The sequence below is a fragment of the Spea bombifrons genome, chromosome 1, assembly GCF_027358695.1.
Source record: "Spea bombifrons isolate aSpeBom1 chromosome 1, aSpeBom1.2.pri, whole genome shotgun sequence".
Classification (NCBI taxonomy): domain Eukaryota; kingdom Metazoa; phylum Chordata; class Amphibia; order Anura; family Pelobatidae; genus Spea; species Spea bombifrons.
Window position 1 is genome coordinate 99,473,059 of NC_071087.1, and position 19,712 is coordinate 99,492,770.

Here is a 19,712-nt window from a genome sequence, read left to right on the forward strand (position 1 = left end):
ACGACCCTGATTATAAGACGAGGGGTATTTTTCAGAGCATTTGCTCTGGAAAAAACCTCGTCTTATAATCGAGCAAATACGGTAATAATAAGAATACTAACACCACAATGGCAAGTGTAACAGAGCCCCTAGTGGCCAACTCCGTTAGCTGCAGATCAAATTTCTTGGGTGAAAGATGTGTGAACAGTTTTACTATAAATTAGTAACAATGTTAGTTGTAATGTCAGTTTCATTTTTAGAAAGAAAGCACAAGGTATTTTTTCTCTCAAAATTGCTGGAATTTTATTTGCCTCAGGCTTATGAATCGCAACCAAAGACATTGTGCAAAGAAAGCAAAGATTAAGTACACTTTAGGGAAAAGCTGATTATCCACATTGGTGACAAAGGTCAGTATGAATAAGGAGAGGAGGGAAGGGGGGCAAAGATAAGCGTTCCATTACACTAAGTATATTTTGCAACACTTAATAACAAGTTTATCCAAACTTCATAACAAGTAGAAATAGTAAAACGAAAGAAAAAAAACAACTGATTATTTAGTTTATATAGATTTTAGACAAACTGCAATCAAATAGTTTTAATTAAAAAAAGGTAAAATGAAAAAACAAACAGGGAAGGAGAAAAAACGGGAAGGGAGACATAATGGAATATAACTACTGCAATTTAACACCTGTTTGAGCGAGCTGTTTGAGCCTATGCATTCAAAGCAATATACTGTTGGCCCATTCAGCACCAAAAGGGTTAACTAGCATTTAAAGTTGCATACATGCACCACAATAATGATGGGAAACTAAAAACAAGACGAAATACAATAACAATAAAAAATACTGAACCACAGCAACGTAAAACCGCTAAAAATTGCCTGACGAAAAATAAAAGAACCAGTTACTTTGTTGTTTTGTCCCGATAGACACTGCTACAAAATCTCATGTCTTCAGTTTTGCGATGTTATAGCTGCACCTCGATGTATGAAATCAGACAGAGAGAAACCATTTCCCCCCCATTGAACATGACCACAGAAATATATTATTGATCCACAGTTTTCCATCAAAAACTTGTTTCATGTTGGCCGGCCCGTATTGGTCACAATATTTTACAAAGGATGTTTAGTTTTTTTTTACACACTGATACCAGTTTTGTTTGACACTATTCTAAGTTTAACTTCTAGAACGATGAACATACAGAAACAACCCCATTGTTTATTTTAGAAAAAAACACAGAGAATGGGTTGAAACTGAATTCTGCCCCAAAAATGGGCCATAAGAAGATCACTCGTCATCACTTCCACTTCCTTCTGACTGGTCCTAGAGAAAATAAAGAAAATAGCTATTAGTAAATTATATAGAGAAATATAATACACAACCTTACAGGCACAATGTGAAACACAGCATCCTTAATTACCTATTGCCATTAACATTGGTCAATAAGAACAGGATTAGACAGAAAGTTAGGCTACTAACTAAGTCTGGAACAGTAAATGTAAGCACAACAATATTGAGATACTGGTTCATATCAACCTCCAATAAAAAAAAATATATAAATTAATAATTTAGTTGATTTCAAGATGACGTCTTCTCATATGTCTTTCCTCTAACTTCAATTACAACTCTTACTTACATAAGACTGTTTAACAAATTAAATTGCTGGGACACAATTTTGAAATGAAGGAAACATCTCTACAATTAATATGTAAGTTAACTTGTGATACACAAATACAAATACTCACAATAACTTAACAAATTTAGAGGACATTATCCACTAACATGAAAAAAGTATTTTATTCGCTAGCAAAGGCTACCGCATTTGCTTGATTATAAGACCCCCAAAATATGAATATTAATTTAGGAAAAAAAGAAAAAGCCTGAATATAAGACGACCCTATAGGAAAAAAGTTTTACTAGTAAATGTTAATTCATGTAAACTATGTAAACTATTTTTTTTTTTAAATAAAAGCTATCATTGAGAGAAAAAAAAAAATTTGTTTTTATTTCCTTTTATTTTCCAACCTGCCCCTCAGTTATGCACATCTGGCCCCAGGCTTGCAACTCTGCCACAGAAATTCCTTATACCCCCTATATGCCACTGTGCCCCATGATATGCCCTTTAACCCTCTAAATGCCACTGTGCCCCATTATATGCCTTCTAACCCTATAGGGAGGTATAAGGCATTTCAGGAGGCAGAGTTGCGTATAGAGGGTTAAAAGGGATTTCTGGAGGCAGAGTGGCATAAAGGGGGTTAAAACGCATATCTGGAGGCAGAGTGGCATTAAGGGGGTTAAAAGGCATATCACAGAGCACTCTGCCTACAGAAATGCCTTATGCCCCCCACTTAACACCCCTCCCCGGTGCTTCTGACTTCCACTGCAGCCAGAAGGAGGTGCGGTTAGCAGCGGGGGTTGTCTGCGTCCATCGAGCATACACCCTCCGACTGTCAGAGAGAACTCTCCTCTCTGACCGTCGGGGAAGTCGATGGACGCAGAAAACTCTCGCTGCTAACCGCACTGCCTTCTGGCTGCAGTGGAAGTTGCCTACCCGCTGCCCGGACAACACTGCAGGGAGTCAGAAGCACCGGTAAGTTTGGGGGGGGGGGGTTACCAGACAGGAGGATCCAGGTCCCCAGCAGCGTTGCGGGGGATCTGGATCTTAGTCTCATAGTCAGACCTCTGAAAAAAACCTTGTCTTATAATCGATTAAATACGGTATTTGTTTTCTACTGAAGTAGTTCAATACATTACTAAAAAAAAAAACAAAAAACTATTTCTTCTTGGCTATTAGGACTGTTTAACACTGAGCTTGCCATCCTAGAACAATAATGAAAGCAGGTATTAAAAATTAAGATACATAAAACTTACATTCTCATCTTGATCCTCATCACTGTCATAGTCACTCACAACCGGCTTTGCTTTTCCACGACCGGGGCGTTTCTTTCCTTTTCCTTTGTCACGGGTCTTCTCATCCTTCTTATTCAATTTAATTTTCACTTTCACAGATTTTGCTGTTGGGAGACCATTTCAGAAATTTGTAAATACTTTTTTATAATAAAACCTCATTGTAACCATGATGTCTCTGCAGCTAATATAGTTTAAAAACATAAAAAGGAATAGAAAATGGACAGCTTTCTTAGGTTTTTAACTTGTTTTCATGAATTAAACATGTAGTCCTGAATGAAGCAAACATTGTAATGCAGTTACAATTCCAAAAGGAAATGGGAGTTATTTATTAAATGATATTGGTGCAAAGATTTAAATATTGTCTTATCGCCTTAGCAATCTACAGAATAGTCTAATGACTATATATATATATATATATATATATATATATATCCCCAATAAAGGAATGGTAGTATAACAAGCAATACAAATAAAAACTTGTGTACATAAGACTAAACAGGGGGGCCAGGGAGGGAAAAAACTGTTGCTCATTTGCTCATCAATACATATATTAATTATGAAGGCATAAAATGTAAACAAGTGTCCGTACATTCAGACTCTGATTCATCGTCATCCTCTTCATCTTCCTCATCATTGCTATCATCTTCACTCTCTTCCTCTTTAGCAATCTTCAGTCTTGCACTCTTGAAGACGGATTGTAGGACAATGGAATCTTCATAGATCTAAAATACAGTAGGATATAAACTCAGCGCCGGCTAAGGTCAGTGTCCTATAATCGATAAACACAGCTCTTTGGTCCCATTACATTTGATTTTTTGTGGGAAAATGTACATGCATTTAATACCTTTGGGATTAAACTACTTATTGACCCGAGTCATAGATACAAACACACACATAAACGCATTTGTATGGGCTTGTGTACAGAAGCAGAAAGCCATTTCTGTTTCTATAAATCTGTGTTATAAATAAGGTAAATTTTTATGGAGAATCTTTTAACTGAAAAAAAAATCTATCCATGTAATTTTTGCAAAATCATGAATAATCTAAGTCAAAAAAACCCACAACAAAAGCTGTCAACTTCCAATAAAGCTACAGGAACTCTTTAGTAAGTGAAGAAAGGAGGTAGACTATGACCGCACCCCGTAACATGCAAGACTCACCTGGGAACCCTCCAAATTGAACGTCTGTGCATTGTGGCATAATAACATGACATCTTTCTCAAGGTCGCTTATACTTCTGTATTTGTGATTGCGAATCCTTTCCTTTTGGCGAGAAAAAAAAAATAAAAACAGTGAAATACAAATGAAAACACACACACACACACACATGCACATGCACAGGCTGGTTATGTGGACAGATAAAAATAAGTACAACTAAACAATTTTGGTTTGCTATTTAATCTGATTTAAAAAAAACATATACATACCTTTATTTTTTTGAAGTCAACAGGTTTTCGAATCAACTCGTAATACTCTGGTAATTCTTTTCTAGATGGAAGTTGTATGAAAACTTCACTCAGCTGCCGACCAGAGCTGGAAGAAAATAAATGTTTAATGTTTTGTCTGCGACATAACTATGAAGTAACTGTTCAGTCGGCTAACCGTTTTCACAAAATTATTAGTGTTTACAGGTGACAATCCATAATATTGGCTGCAAAAAAAAATGCAGTCTCTGTTCCTGTGACTGCAGGCTGCTGGCTGGGGGGGGATACATCAACTCCGAGCCTTGTCTTTTCCTGACAAGCAGAGACCAACACAGCTTCCGCTCTTACAGACTGTAACTTCCAGCTATAAAAAGAAATTCTTACTGGCTCATCCTGTCACGTGAAGCAAAATGAGGTGTTCATATTCCACAAATAGAGTCTGTCTGGATGCCTGCAAAAAGCCCTGGTACAGGAGAGGTACCATAGGCACTGAGCGGTGCCCCATCTGGACCCTCATATTGGCCAGCACAAACCTTTAGATTAAATTAAATACCTACATATACACTCTCTTCAGCAAAAAAACAATAAACACACTGCTACTTGAATGATTTAAAATCTTCAATGAGTTAAAAAAAACAACAACAACAACAACATACAGTCACTAGGAGAATTATTTTGCCTCGTACGCCATCTCCTGGTAGACAGGATGAAACATTGATTAGATGCGCAAAATACATCCTTTCAACAACAAACAATAGCAGGAATGGACCTGGCGCACCGGTTTTAAAACACCAGATACATAAACGGTGACAATGACGAAAGAAGACGTGCTAATAACTATGCACACCACTGCTTTATACTGTCATCACATACAGAAAATGGATTGATAATTAAAATGGAGTAGGTATACTTATCTTGCATAAAAGGCAAAAAAAAATACACATATAATCCAATATGAGATATGGAAAACAATATATCTATGAGGATTTTTATGATTCGTAAGAAAGTGAAATTCTGACCTTATATGGGAAAACAATTCTAGTGTCCCTCCTTGAATATACAACATGGGTATAATGCTGGGATAACAAAGCATAAATGGCTGCATAGGCAATGTCAATTTGCTGAAAAAAAATCAAATTCTTGCTTTGTTTTCAGTGTGCATGGGAAGCGCATGCTGCAGTGCAACTATGGTTTCCAGGCAACAGGAAGATGCCTGCCATAGAAAGAGGTGAACGCATTAATGGGCACAAGGGCGAGTGCACAAATGTTCAGTCCTTTTATGAGACTGATATGTCTGTTCACAATTGCAAAGACATAATGCCTTAAGGTCTATGCATAAAACAAAACAAAAAACCCACATTGAATCATTTCACCTGCTTGGTCTGTGGCTAAGTATTGCTATTCATTTTTTAATTGATATGATAGCCGGCTAGTTCATGCAAAGGGGAATTCTAAGGAAGAATGTAAGAGGAATAAAATAATTATCATTAAAGCTCCTTGGCAAATTTATCCGATAAATGTGGTTGTAGACACAGGTCTTAATGTAAGACAGTTTAGACATACAAAACAAAGTGTTAAATTCTGTAATCATGCAAGCAAAAGAATAAAAGAAATAAAACGCAGAAAATATAATAAAATTTACTATTGAACTCACACTAGAGTAAATGCCGTGACTCCAAAAGACACAGATATTTGGCCACGGAAAATATTCTATATCAAGTATTGTTCTCTTAAGGGGCCCCACTAAGCAAATAAGAAAAGCGGTAATATAAACAATACAATAGCAGGCGCGATAACACACATTCAAAAACAACTCTTCTAGAATACGGTCAGAAATATTTTTAAATATTTAAAAAAATGGACAACAATAACACATAGCTAAATCAGTATGTGAATTCTGGCACTTGAAAAGTCTTTGAGCCATTTGTAGTCTTTCAGGCTTTTGGGAAAGCCACAAAAAAAATAAAAAGCAAAACAACAAAAACATTTGCAGCCAAAGGCAACATATCCACAAGAAATAATGGTAAAAACACACAAAAAAATCCCTAAACAATTGAAGTCAACCACTAAAAAAAGTAATTGGTTACCATGGTAGCATATTGGCAGTGATCTATTTTTATTTTATTTTTTTACTTTACTTCTAACTAGACAGAGACTTGAGATGGAGCTCCCTCTTAATACTGGCTGTGTAAATAAAAATAAAAAAATACTTAGGATTACTTCCACAGGATAGGTTCCACTGATATCCCCCCCTTATTTATGTTCATCAACATCTCCCGAGTAGATTAATACCCAACATGGAATAGTTTTTTTTATTTTACACACTAAACTTTTTTTTTTCATTATTCTCGAACTTTGCATTGGGGCAAAAAACAAACAAAAAAAAGGTACCGTATATTGGTAGTTGGAGGGAAACAAGGTTTGGGCAACTACCGGTATTTTTACATTTTTAAATGTTCTTAATTTTTTTTAAAACAAATGTGTTATTATTTTAGTAGTGTTTTTTTATATACTACACCGTTATTATAGTTTTTGTACTTTGGATTGGGCCCAAAAAGTTTTTTTTTATAGAAGGGTTTTTTTGTTTCTAAGGTATTGATGTTCGCACTACCTTTGATCAGCCTGCAGAGGCTACTGGAGGGTCTGGACAGACCCTTTGGGAACCTTTTCACTGTTTTTTGTGTATTCTTACTAATTTCCATGAAGTGCAAAAAACATAGTACTATTACATCCTCTGTTTTCTAAAGCATGTTTTAGAGGATGTAATAGTACGTCCTATCCCACAAAAGGGTTGAGAGGGAGGTTTGTAGCTGCGTGTATGAGCCCACTTTGCCTGCTATCTCCCATGTACCTGGCACACAGAGGGCTAAATATAACCCCATTGAGAGAGAGACCAAGACTCAAGCTATATTAGGACATGGTGTTGCGCTCAACAAAGATTATCATATCTATAAAGTTCAATATTTGTTTAATCTATGACGCATGGCATTGAACAGTCATTCTAACGCAGTTTTGGAAAATGCATACTGTGTATTAACACAAAAAAACAACATGCACCAAATGGCAGCTTTGGTAATATTGGCTGCTGATTTGTGACAAACTGTCATTCAAAACTCCGAATCTAAGGTTCGCATTTGTATTCCCCATCAAGAACTTGGCTTCATGAAGGGAACTCTAGTAGACACGGCTTTTTGTCCAATTCTGGGCACATTGCACACACAGAGAGCTGAGAAGTCAACCTTAAATTCCCACGTTGTTTCCCTTTTAAATGCATGAGGGAATTCTGCGCAATGTCTAATGAGACCATTGTATGCTAAAATGTCTCAAAAAGCAGCACATGATGCCGCAATCCTAGGAAATTCAATAACAGATGAGAGACATCTATCAGTCTGGAAAGTGTAACAAAGCCATTTCTGGGATTATCTACAAAACCTGGAACAGTGGTGATCCTTCCCAGGAGTGGCCGGCCTATCAAAATTCCTCCAAGAAGGCACTGATGACTCAAAGAACTGCGGGATTCACTTTCCTCAGTTAAGGTCTGTGTTTACGATTCCACAATAAGAAGGACTGTGCCTAAAGGGTATCCATGTTAGAGTTGTGTCCACTGCTGACCAGAAAGAACGCAATGCTTGTCTCACATTTGTCAAAAAAAGATTTTGATGACCCCGCACCGCTTTTTAGATACTATTCTGTAGACTGATGGGTGAACTTTTTGTAAGAAATTTGTCCTGTTACATCTGGCGTAAAGCTAACACATAAATTACACACAAAAAAACATCATACCAACAGTCAAACATGGTGGTGATGGTGTGATGGTCTGGGGTTGGTTTGCTGTTTCAGGACCTGGGAGACTTTGATATATTTGATGGAGCCATAAATTCTGCACGCAGCTGGGTTATGCTGTGGGACAACCTTTGAATGGCTCAAAAGAAACAAAATGAAGTGTTGGAGTGTCCTGGCTTTAATCCGATTGAGATGTTGTGGCATGACCTTAAAAATGCAGTTCATGCTCGTAAGCCATCCAGTGTAATTGAATTAAAACAATTGTGCCAAAAAGAGTGTCGAAATTCTTCCACAGCAATGTAAAAGACTCATTGCCAGTTATAGCAAACATTTGATTGCAGTTATTGCTGCCAAGTATGGCCTAACCGGTTATTAGGTTTAGGCGGCAATTATTTTCACATGGGTGATACAGGTTTTGATTAACTCTTTACCTTTAATAAAAAGAAACTATCAACTATGTTGTCTTTGTTTTATATTAAAATTAGTTGGATAATTTGAAACAATTAAACGTGATGCGGGAAGGGGTAAATACTTTTTAACAGCATTGTATGTCGGTTTACCAAACTATACAATACTAATGTGTCAGAATGCAATCAAACATGTCATATAAATATAGCTCGCAGGGCTCCAGAAATCTACAAGGTTACATACATTTCCACTCGACTTAAAGTCTACTATAGGTAGTATGTGTCAGATAACCTCTCCTTACACACGGCAGGAACAGAATAACACAATAAAACAGTTGGGTATGTTTTGAGAACAGCTTAAATATATTTACATTATTAATATGTATATTGCAAAATGTCTCCAACTAACATGACTAGTATTAGTGTTTTACCTTTGTTTTGGGATCTAAAATTGATTTTTTTTTTTGGTTAACATTCCCTTACCTGCTGCTATTGCATAAACTAAAAGTGCTCACCCGGACAAAACAATCCAAGGACCCAGTAAAGAAAAAAATCAATCTGTCAGTAGTGAGACAACTTAATGAGAACGGTATTTACTGCTCATTAAGGATCATATTTACACCTACCTGTTAATCCCAGGTGAGCCCAATGCAAGTTCAGCGGCTGCAGGAAGGGAAGTGCAAGTCGGAACTGACTTAAGATCTTCCCCTCCTGAAGGACTCTATTAGAACATAAAACTGCAGAGCAGGAGTAGCCTCAGTTTGCTCCGTGACTCCACAACCCAGGTTCATTTATGGTGCAGACAATGCCATGCCGGGGTTGGCTCTTCTACCTCTACTACCCACCTTACTGGATCATACAATTATTCCTGATTTTTAAAGGTTATGTTGTATATTCCTCAATACGGAAACCTTACGTAAGATTTTATGAATAAAGACATGGTTACCTATCCTTGTAGTTTATTACTGTATCAACTATAGCATTCATCTGTTTGGTCAGCTTGGGTGGGTTTGGAGATAATTTTTCGGCAGGAGGTCTCCCCCTTCTCTTCTTGATCTTTTCCCCATCTTCTTTAACAGAATCTTTGTCAACATTTCTTCTTCGCTTGCGCTTCTTCAACCGTACTTCTTCTTCCATTTCCTCCAAATTGCCGTCCTCGATAGCCTGAAGAAAGAAAGCTTGTATTTGAAAGACATACAACTTTCCCATACATGAGATGTCTGCACGGACCTTATTCTTATCATCTTTACAAACTGTGTTACCAAGTATGGCATATTTCCAATGTAATCCTACACATTTTAATATACAAGGGTAGTACTCAAGCATTAACATATGGAATACTATGTATACATAATTACACTGCAATTTTCACATTTACAACCTATGCTCTGCCACCCAATGATTTGTTGACTCCCACACAATTTCTTCAGTAAAGTATGCAAGGGAAAGTAATTATATATGGGACATTATACTGCAAAGCATATTAATTATATAATAATTTCTGGGAAAAGTCTGAGTATGATGCCTGGTATGAATGGTATTTCTAATGCTGCATTTAGTTAGTAAAAAATAACTTCAGAATACAGCCACAAGGTAACATTAAAGCGTTGTCTGGATCTTGTATCAACTTCGGTGTTCCAAAAACATAAGGGCTGGATACACACTTTCTTGAAACATTAAATCATACATACTATAGGAAAGTTTCTGATATCAATATCCACGAATATATATATGAAAAATAATGGCAACATGCCTTCCAACTGGTGGATCACAGCGTAGACACGAAATAACCTTTTCCCTTGTATTGCAAGAAGAAACGTGAATGGTTGGATCCTTATATGTTAATTGTGTTAATTGCGCAATCAGTAATCATAGGATATCTTTTACTCCACATGAGCAGCTCTACTACATCCCTATACAACATTCTTACCTAAAAATATAGTATGTAAGTTGACAGTACATAGAACTAAATTAATCCAAAAAATAAATGTGAGCTGCATCAGTTAATCTATGAAAAATGAGAAAAACATATGTATTGTTCTACACACAGGTTATGTGAGGTTATCTGCAAACTGCAACTTCTGCACACACACTACAAACTCGAACGCATATAATGCAAACACATTTGTCACAAGTCTAAATATTGTTGTCTGCATACAAATGTTTATCAGAGGATGACAGCCGCTGAAAAGAAGCCTAATCAAAAGGCAATTACCTTTACTTTTTCACAGCACCAAACATGGCCAATATTTATTTGCCATCAAGTGAGAAAAACGAATACACATGAACGCACCACGCTTGCTTCACATGCAATATTCTGATGCCTACGGAGAACTACCGGTAATTGTGTAAATTATCAGTGAGACGAGAGAAAAAAAGAGAGACAAAGCTGGACAAAGGGAGGAAAATCCTCGGACCTGGCAGATTAACAGAAGACCTGTTCCCATGGATTCTTGCAATGTCTAAACCCGGTGAAGAAACATGTACAGCAAATCCTCTGGGACATCTCGAGACTAGGCCTTAATAATCAAAAGTCAATTTCCATCGTGCTTCTAGATTTCAGACACCATCGCCATAGACGGTTAAAATGTGACCAATTAGAATAATAAAAAAAGACCATATCATTAATATACATGTGGCTAAAACCCTACCTCCCATGTCACTGCATCTACCGGATAATTACAAACAAAGGAAAATAATAGAAGAGAAAGGAGAGAAGGAGAGCATACCCTGCATGTCTGGTAGCCTGAAATTCTAGTACAAAATGCAGCATACTAGGCGGTGAATAGTTAATCGATTTGCTCTCCTTAAGCACTCAGATGAACAGCAAATGAACACCAGCTTTTCGTGTGTCACACACCTACACACGCCTGAAGATACAACTTCTACGAGAATCTTCGAGACGACAATAAAAAAAAAAAAGGAGGATATTTACCTTACCACTATCGGCAGGCCGGCTATCGGAAATCACAGTTAGTGGGGACAAAATTAACAAGCCAGCAAAGCAGCGAGCTGCTAGCCTCTTCATCAGCTGATCAGGAAGAAAAAAAAAGGAGCCGGGGAAAGGCTATGTTTTCATATACAAGTAATTTTATTTTTACTGAAAATGTAATACCCAGAGCATTGTGATACTCAAATCTGCTGCTTCATTCTACCTACCACAAGGCCTAAAGCTTTCTCCCTACAGCCCTGCTTTAATATTGACAACTACTTATCATATTTATCCTTGTTATTCCAGGCACAAGAATAAGATTAGCATCACGGGCATTCCTTCTTTGGACCAGTCGTTTAATGACAAAGAGACACAAGGCTAACATCGGCTCGACAGGAAAACCTGGGGCAATGGAAATATTTGTGCGGGCGGCGGGGTATCATAGTTACCTTGGGCATAGTTTTTCAGCACTGTTAAAGTGACGTGTTTCCATAAAGCTTTGCACTTTTGAACAGGTGCATGATCTCTCGAGCAGGGGAAGAGGTGACTTGAAAAGCTACCCTTATTTTAAAAAGTCAGCGCGATCCGACTTCAGATTTTTAATAAGATTCGTCCTTGCTCTCATTACGTCATTATCATGCAGATATGCATAATATAATGCATGCCTACACACACACACTGTGTGCATATAATAAAATACACAAACACACATACAGCTATAGACAGATACTTCCATAGACTTAAAAAAAAAAAAAAAAATCTCCGACGACAATCGTTCAAAATATAATTAGCCATTTTTGGTTTTGGATTAATATTCTACCGTCCCCCACCAAAAACAAACAAACCCCTCAGTCTTGCAAAAGCACAGTTTTTGGATTTTTTTTTTCTTAATTTACCACTATTTATGCATGCAAATCTGCGTGGAAATAACTATACAACAGCATGTGCATGAAAGACGGTGTGCTAATCCTGTTTCTATTCACAATATTAAGGCTGACAGCAAATATTTAGCAATCAGGGACATTAAAATGACAACAGAAATGATCCCTTAGATTGAACATAGCTGGAAAAAAAAAGGCTGGATTTTGGGTGTAATATCGAAAAATGCATGCTTTCTTTGTAAGCCATGGAGACGGTAAAATGGAAACGGCTGCAGCCTCGCTGCACGATATGATGCTTTTAACGATAATGTGTGTATACGATACAGACAACTGGACTCCAAAGAACAACTTACTATACAAGGCTAGACTTTCAGTGATTAAGGGTGCCATGAAACAAAACAGAAAGAGAACAGAGAATGCCCATCCAAATCTTCAGCACGGTAATTATAAATCACAAAGACAAATCCCACATTTCTGATTGGTGACGTGCTGCAGCGAGACCTTATTCAACACGGTGACGCCTCTCCTGCTGATCGGCTTCCCAATTTAGCGAGGTGAATGGAAAGGGAGGCACAAGGACTGAACGGGAAAAGGTTTAACCCCTTGCAGACCGACGCAGACAACACGATTTGATCCAGTCTCAGTCTACATGTATATTACAGAACGAGGATCCAAGACAAAGCTCCCAAGCTGTGCTATAATTATAGAAACAATAAGGACCCTGACAGACACACAATTCAACCATTAATATGGTAATAACGACATAATCTGAACCAGATGCAAAAGGTTTTATGGGTTTTAAATTACTTCAGGAGACATTCTTCAGTATCTTAGTCACTTATGCATCAATATGAGTGCACCATACACAAAAACACAATATTTAACTACTGTTGTCCCAAAATATAGTACATTAGATAGACCAAGCACAGTTGCTTTTTCGCTAGGGTAGACAACCCAGTAGAAGGACAAACCAGCTAGATGTTCATCAGCAGGCATCAGACCTTACTGTGTATGGGACACCAGTGAATAAGAGAAACCTAAGCTTGTGCCATGCCTAGTAGACAAAACTAAGAGATGTGGTATGTTTTGTTTCAGAAAATCAGCCCTGAGACTAAGAACCAATTGCACAAAGAAAGCAAGGTCAATCCATGAATCGATATAAATCATCCAAAAACACAGAAACAATTTAGCCATTTCCTTACACATATACAGGTCATAGTCTATATTTTCAATTAAGTACTCCCAATTATGATGTAGACAGCGTACTGACATAACTACGCTCTCTGTATGATTCACAAACAAGTTTACTGAGTGAATACTCATGTCAATAATCTAAACCCCAACTCAAAACATTTCCCCAAAGCTAGACATTTACATATAATAACAGTAAAGCCTTACCCTAGTGTTGGGTTTCTCATACTCAGCAAACTCTGATATATAACTCTGATATATGTATAGAAATAGTTAGATACACATCATGCCTGTAACCTTCCTAAATTGAGTTAGAAACATTGTAAAACTTGAACTTTTTGCGAAAATAATTTTTAAATGTTTCAGTACATGAGTCAGAAAAACGTAGACACTTCTTCTGAAAGAATTAACAAATAATACAATTAATAATCTGGTTATGACCTAATATGAAGTGCTTTATGGCTCTAAAATTTTCACAATGGTTGTCGGGGCAGACACAGACATATTGGATGATAATATACTGAGGGTTTATGGGTTACTGCTTACAAGTGACTGTGATTGTCTCTGTCAGCTTGGTTTCAACTTGAGCTTTAGACTGACATTGATAGGTACCCAAATAAACTTTGGCATAAGCTACATATAGTAGCTTTACCAATACTTCCATCTTGTGGGACAAATTCTGCAGTTTTAGCTTTGGTGTAGACAGAACTTGCATAGCTAGCACTTCCCAATATGAGACAAGCCATATCGGGAAAGGCAGACATTAAAGAGAACGCATGCACTCAGTAACGGTGTATACTAAACTGCAACATATACTTTGGTGTATAAGCCAACAGCACAGGATAGAGTTAGAATATCCCTTTAAAATCTATCTCTGAGCTCTTTATAAATTCTGAAGCCAATTTTTTTTCTCTAGATTTGTCTGGGCTGCAGTCCCATTCTCTGAAGTGTGTGGGTAACATTTTATAATATTTATATAAAATCTGACACTATGACTGGTCTCCAAAAAACAAAAACAAAAAAAAACATCAACAGGACACATATTTCGAAGCTTCTGGAAACCAATAAACATTATAAATCACCAGACCTTACTTATATTCCTCTGTTTATTTGTGCCCAGTTGTTCTCTGGTCTTTGTTATTATACAACGATGGTGCAAAATCAACAGATCTAACTGCCTCTTCTGCAAGCTTTCAAGACCAAAAAAGCTTACCCTAAGCCACTGTTTGTCCGTGAGGGCATCGCTATAATCCACATCTCGACGCTGGCGAGAGCCTCTTCCAAACATCTTTTCCTCTTCTTCTTCACAAGTGAGCCTCTCAACTTCAGCATCATCTTTAATGATCCATGAGGGCAGATCATCTTCTTCCATCAGACGTGGTTTGCGGTTTGGATTACGGGCATCTTCCCTACGCCGATCCAGGTCCATACGCTATGGAATAAAGGTAAAATGGAGGTTATGCAAGGATTACTTAATGCAAAAGCTCTGTATGTAATGTTCTTGCCTAGATATGACACACAGTATGATGGATACACTGCCCTCCATGTGCACATGTTCTAGGAAGACAATGATTACCTAGAATTACTACAAAATTATGATATGGCACGAGAATGTACTAAATATTATATTACATGCACCAGAATGCAAAAGAAGCTATAATAAATGATGAACCAGTACCTAGTATCTTATTGCATTTGATGGATATAGTTTTATTAAGCACTTGGTGCCAATCCAGGAAGCAATGCAACGCATTCAGAAGAGACCATAGAAAGTCATTTAGTCACATATGTATAGACAACATTGGTCACTGAAGACGGCTTTGCCATTCACGTACATGCAAATAATACATTCCCTTATGCATACAGTTATCCAACTTGTTTTACTTGCAAACTGCTATTGTGAAAATCTAGAAAATGCTTATACTGTGAAACCATATATTTATTCTCCCTTCCCAAAACTTCTTTGCCCCTAGATTTATGTCATTATACCAGATACCCTTTTTAACTTCGTTAACAGTTCAGTCCCGTCTGCCCATCCATTCCTTAGTGCTTCTCACTCCATCTGCAGATTATTCCACCCACTTTGTAAAAATCAATTTAATGATGCCTTGTCCCATTTAAGTATCTTCACAGTGTAGGGAGGTTTTATACCTCATGGTCTACTTGAAAACAGGGGTGATGTTATCATATAAGAAGATTAAACAGCTGCTTGGGGCTTCCTTAGAGAAAAGGTTCTGATGCAACACCTATGTGACCTATGCTTATTTAAAATAAAAAGTAGTGCTGAGATCTATGGCTAGCCTCACTTAAAGCTCAAAATGGCAGTAAATAGTAGGAAGAGCAAAAACATACCTAGTTAACATAACCTGTAATGTAAGTATATACCCTGGCTCCTCTATCACCCAACCCCAAAATAGGACCAATATATTAGTACTCTCCAGGTCTTGTTGCCCTTTTGTCACAGTCAGTTTATACTGCTGTTGCCTGGGTCATATATATATGTGTGTGTGTGTGTGATATATATATATATGTTTCTGTGTAAAAGTTTTGGGCAAGTTTAGTTTACTTTTGTGAACAGAAGCAAAATCTCAATCAAATCAATATTTGGTGTGACAACCATTTGCCTTCAAAATAGCATCAATTCTTCTATGTACACTTGTACAAAGTTTTTTTTTTAAGGAACTTGACAGGTAGGTTGTTTCAAACATCTTGGAGAACTAAACACAGTTCTTCTGTGGATTTAGGCACCTCAGCGGCTTCTCTCTTTTCAGGTAATCCCAGACAGACTTGATGATGTTTAGATCAGGGCTCTGTAGGGGCATAAAATCACTTCCAGGCCTTAATTTGCAGAAACGTAGCCTCAATCTTGCACCATGCTTCACTGTTGCCTAATTCTTGTACCGCTCCCCAGCCCTTCAGCAAACAAACCGCTTGTTGCTACAGCCAAATATTTCAAATTTAGACTTTTTTCATCTGCTGTTTCCTTGGCCGACTACTGCGTCTACGTTCCTCATCATTGCCCATTTTTGTGCTTCTTTAAAAGACCTTGGACAGAACATCTGGAATCCCCTGTCTGCCTTAAATTTCTGACTGGGAGAGACCTTGCTGATACAGTAAAACTATCTTGTGTAGCCAAGTCTTGCCATGGTGTATGACTTTTGAGCTTGGCTTATTCTTCCATCATATGGTTTAATTGTTTAATCATACACCAAACTATATGCCTAAAAAATCCCCGACGTTGTGCAAGTGTACATAGAATAATTTATGTGGTTTTGAGGGCAAAGGGTGGTCACACCAAATATCTATTTGATTTAGATTTTTCTTCTGTTTACTCATTTTGTTAAATGATAAATATAAACCAATATCATGTCCATTTATGAAAGCATTCTTAGTTTATGGCATTAAAACTTTGGCAGAATACTACATATATTGATATATTCACACATACACGCTACATGGACAAAAATATTGGGACACTTGACCAACATGGACTTTTATGAAATCACATTCTAAATACATAGACATTAATAAGTAGTTGGTCCTCCCTTTGCAGCTATACCAGCTTCCACTCTTCTAGGAAGGCTTTCCATAAGATTTTGTAGGATTTCTGTAGGAATTTTTGCCCATTCATCCAGTAGAGCATTTGTGGGGTCAGACACTGATGATGGACAAGAAGGACTGGCTCATAATTTCCGTTACAGTTCATACCAAAGGTGTTCGATGGGGTTGAGGTCAGGGTTTTGTTAAGAGGTGTGTCCCAATACTTTTGTCCATATAGTATATATATATATATCTATAACAAAGACTGAGATTATATGGTGCTGTTTTTAGCCATTTATTAACCCCTTAAGGACAATGGGCGGTCCCTAAATCAGTTGAAAACAATGCATTTTGAGCCCGTACATGTACGGGCTTTGTCATTAAGGGGTTAAAAGAGATTGAAGTGATCATTTGTAAAACTTTTATTCTGATAAGATATGACCATAGTTACATAGTTATATAGGCTGATAAAAGACATGCGTCCATCAAGTTCAGCCTTTCCTATATCTGTTAATTTGTTGCTGTTGATCCAAAAGAAGGCAAAAAACCCCGGTTTCGCTCTTTCCAATTTTGCACTAACCAGGGAAAAAAATTCCTTCTTGACTCCAAAACGGCAGTCAGATTCCTCCTTGGATCAATAAGCTGTTTCCCCATAATTAAAGATTATATCCCCGAAAATTATGTTTTTCCAGGTATCCATCCAGTCGCAGTTTAAACGTCTGTACAGACTCTGTACAGCCCTACCTAGCGGCAATAAATCTTCTATCAAAGGGCACAAACATTCTCTTTATGCAGTTTACGCACATTTTGTTGAAACCTTCCTGTACTGCAGGTTTGTTTTTGAACAAAGTATTGTATTTATGTTGTCTTGTGTTTACTGAAAATTCAATAAAAAAAAGTATCTAAAAGGTAACATGACTTACCATAAAAAGTTCAAATTCTTCCTCATTTCGTGCAATCATTTGATTCAGAGTTTCATCATCAGGAACTTCATCTTCTTCCTGAATTTGCACAGCAGAAGGAAACAAAAGACAGATATAACATGAACATTAAAGTGCCCGAGCTGAATTATGAATTATTCTGTGCAGGAGCACCTACTGGGAATAAAGAGAATTAGTTAACAAATCATGGACAGATTGGATACTGTGGCACAGAAAATGTAATCCATACAATGTGCTAGCAATATGTATAGCCTAAAATTTGTATGGGCCTACACAGATTTGTGTATCGTCCAGTCATTCTTGAAGGCCAGTTAAGAAATGCCTGATAATTGAACATCAAGAGCACAGATATGGTAACACAGAGGCCAGACACTTGATTAACATTCTAAGGGAATAGAGTTCAGATGTTGGTTGCGTGTCTAAACAGCAGCCTTTCCCCAAGGAAAAGTGGTGAGATTCACAGAACAGAGCAAGCAATGTCCAAGTTGTAAATGGAAAGTGTGATGTTTCTTACATAAAAACCCATTACACACTGTGCCTACTACCAAAAACAAACAAAAACAAGAAAACAATATGGCAAGATCACAATGCAAAGAACATCTTAAGACACAATAGCTCACATCAGATTTCTATATTTTAACGCAGACAATCCATTGAATACATAAATAGAGAAAAGTAAACATTCCAGGCTCCGAGAGAGGTTCCCGATTTAAAATAAATATTTGGTCAAAGAATTTAACTACAGCTTGATTAAAATTTTGATAAATTATCCGCACAATACAGGGTAATTATACTGGTACTAAAGATAGGCTTAGTGTGCACCCAACATTGGCATCTATGTTAACATGCAGCTCTCTTGTATCAGCACAACATGTAAATAGGTAATTTCCATTTAATGGACAACTTGACAGCTTTTACCCGCCTGAAGTCATAGTCATGCTCCTGCTCCTGTTCTGCCTGTTTATGTCTCAAACAACATAGAAGCCATATAAAAATGTATGATAATCCAATATGTTTATAGCATATTAATTCTAAGATACCACAGTGGGCAGTAATAACTAAGCAGTGCTTATTTTATCATGCATCACCCAGCCTAGTAAACTCAGAACTACTAAATTATAAACTACATATTGCGTGTGCCAGGGCTGAATTAGGGATGCCTAAGTGGCCCTGGCACTTTAAGGCCAGTGGGGACCAAATGGCGTACGTGACGCTGCTGGCTGGATTTGTGCAGCCGCACGTTCCATTTTTCTACTTATGTCATGCGTTTCATGCAGGCGGCCACACACTGTAAGTATAGGGTGCTATCTTGTGCTTGCAGAGATTGGCAGCAGCCTGTTGCAGGATCACTATTGAAGCAATTGTCGTCTTTAAGTTCTCATCCTCTTCGCCAACAAGGGCTGCCTGAACCAATCAACAATCAGCAACTTAACAAAACAAAAAGTTGTATGGTCTTACATAGAAATTGGTACCCTCTTGTTCCACACACTTTTGGCAAAAAATCCTTCATTATGTCCATTTTTGCATGTGGTAAAACAAACAGCCAAGGTTTTCCAGGTGGCTGCCTCCTTACTTGCGTCAAGCAGCACTACTGGGTATACCCATACACAGCATGTTCATCTTTTCCCAATGGATCCTGTTCTAGAAAAGGTGACCTTGAATTATCACTGTACCACTGATGTGATAACCTACTCTAAAATACTAGTGTATAGGGCGTCCAAGCGGC

General features: G+C 37.4%; 1 protein-coding gene across 4 annotated transcripts in view; it reads right to left on the minus strand.

The window, feature by feature from the left end:
* Nucleotides 1-256: 256 nt before the first annotated feature.
* The window catches only part of SMARCA2 (SWI/SNF related, matrix associated, actin dependent regulator of chromatin, subfamily a, member 2), a 71,304-nt gene continuing 51,848 nt past the window's right edge, over nt 257-19,712 (minus strand). For 2 of the 4 annotated variants that reach the window (XM_053466255.1, XM_053466244.1), the window contains 8 exons: nt 17,969-18,046; nt 14,719-14,937; nt 9,448-9,665; nt 4,315-4,420; nt 4,049-4,150; nt 3,478-3,610; nt 2,850-2,992; nt 257-1,301 (listed from right to left, as the gene is read on the minus strand). In XM_053466255.1, coding sequence (XP_053322230.1) covers nt 1,266-1,301; nt 2,850-2,992; nt 3,478-3,610; nt 4,049-4,150; nt 4,315-4,420; nt 9,448-9,665; nt 14,719-14,937; nt 17,969-18,046 — 1,035 coding nt within the window. In that variant the 3' untranslated portion in view covers nt 257-1,265. Of the gene's footprint in view, nt 1,302-2,849; nt 2,993-3,477; nt 3,611-4,048; nt 4,151-4,314; nt 4,421-9,447; nt 9,666-11,436; nt 11,545-14,718; nt 14,938-17,968; nt 18,047-19,712 lie in introns of those variants that run through there. The other 2 variants (XR_008354244.1, XM_053466263.1) reach the window with 2 other exon arrangements.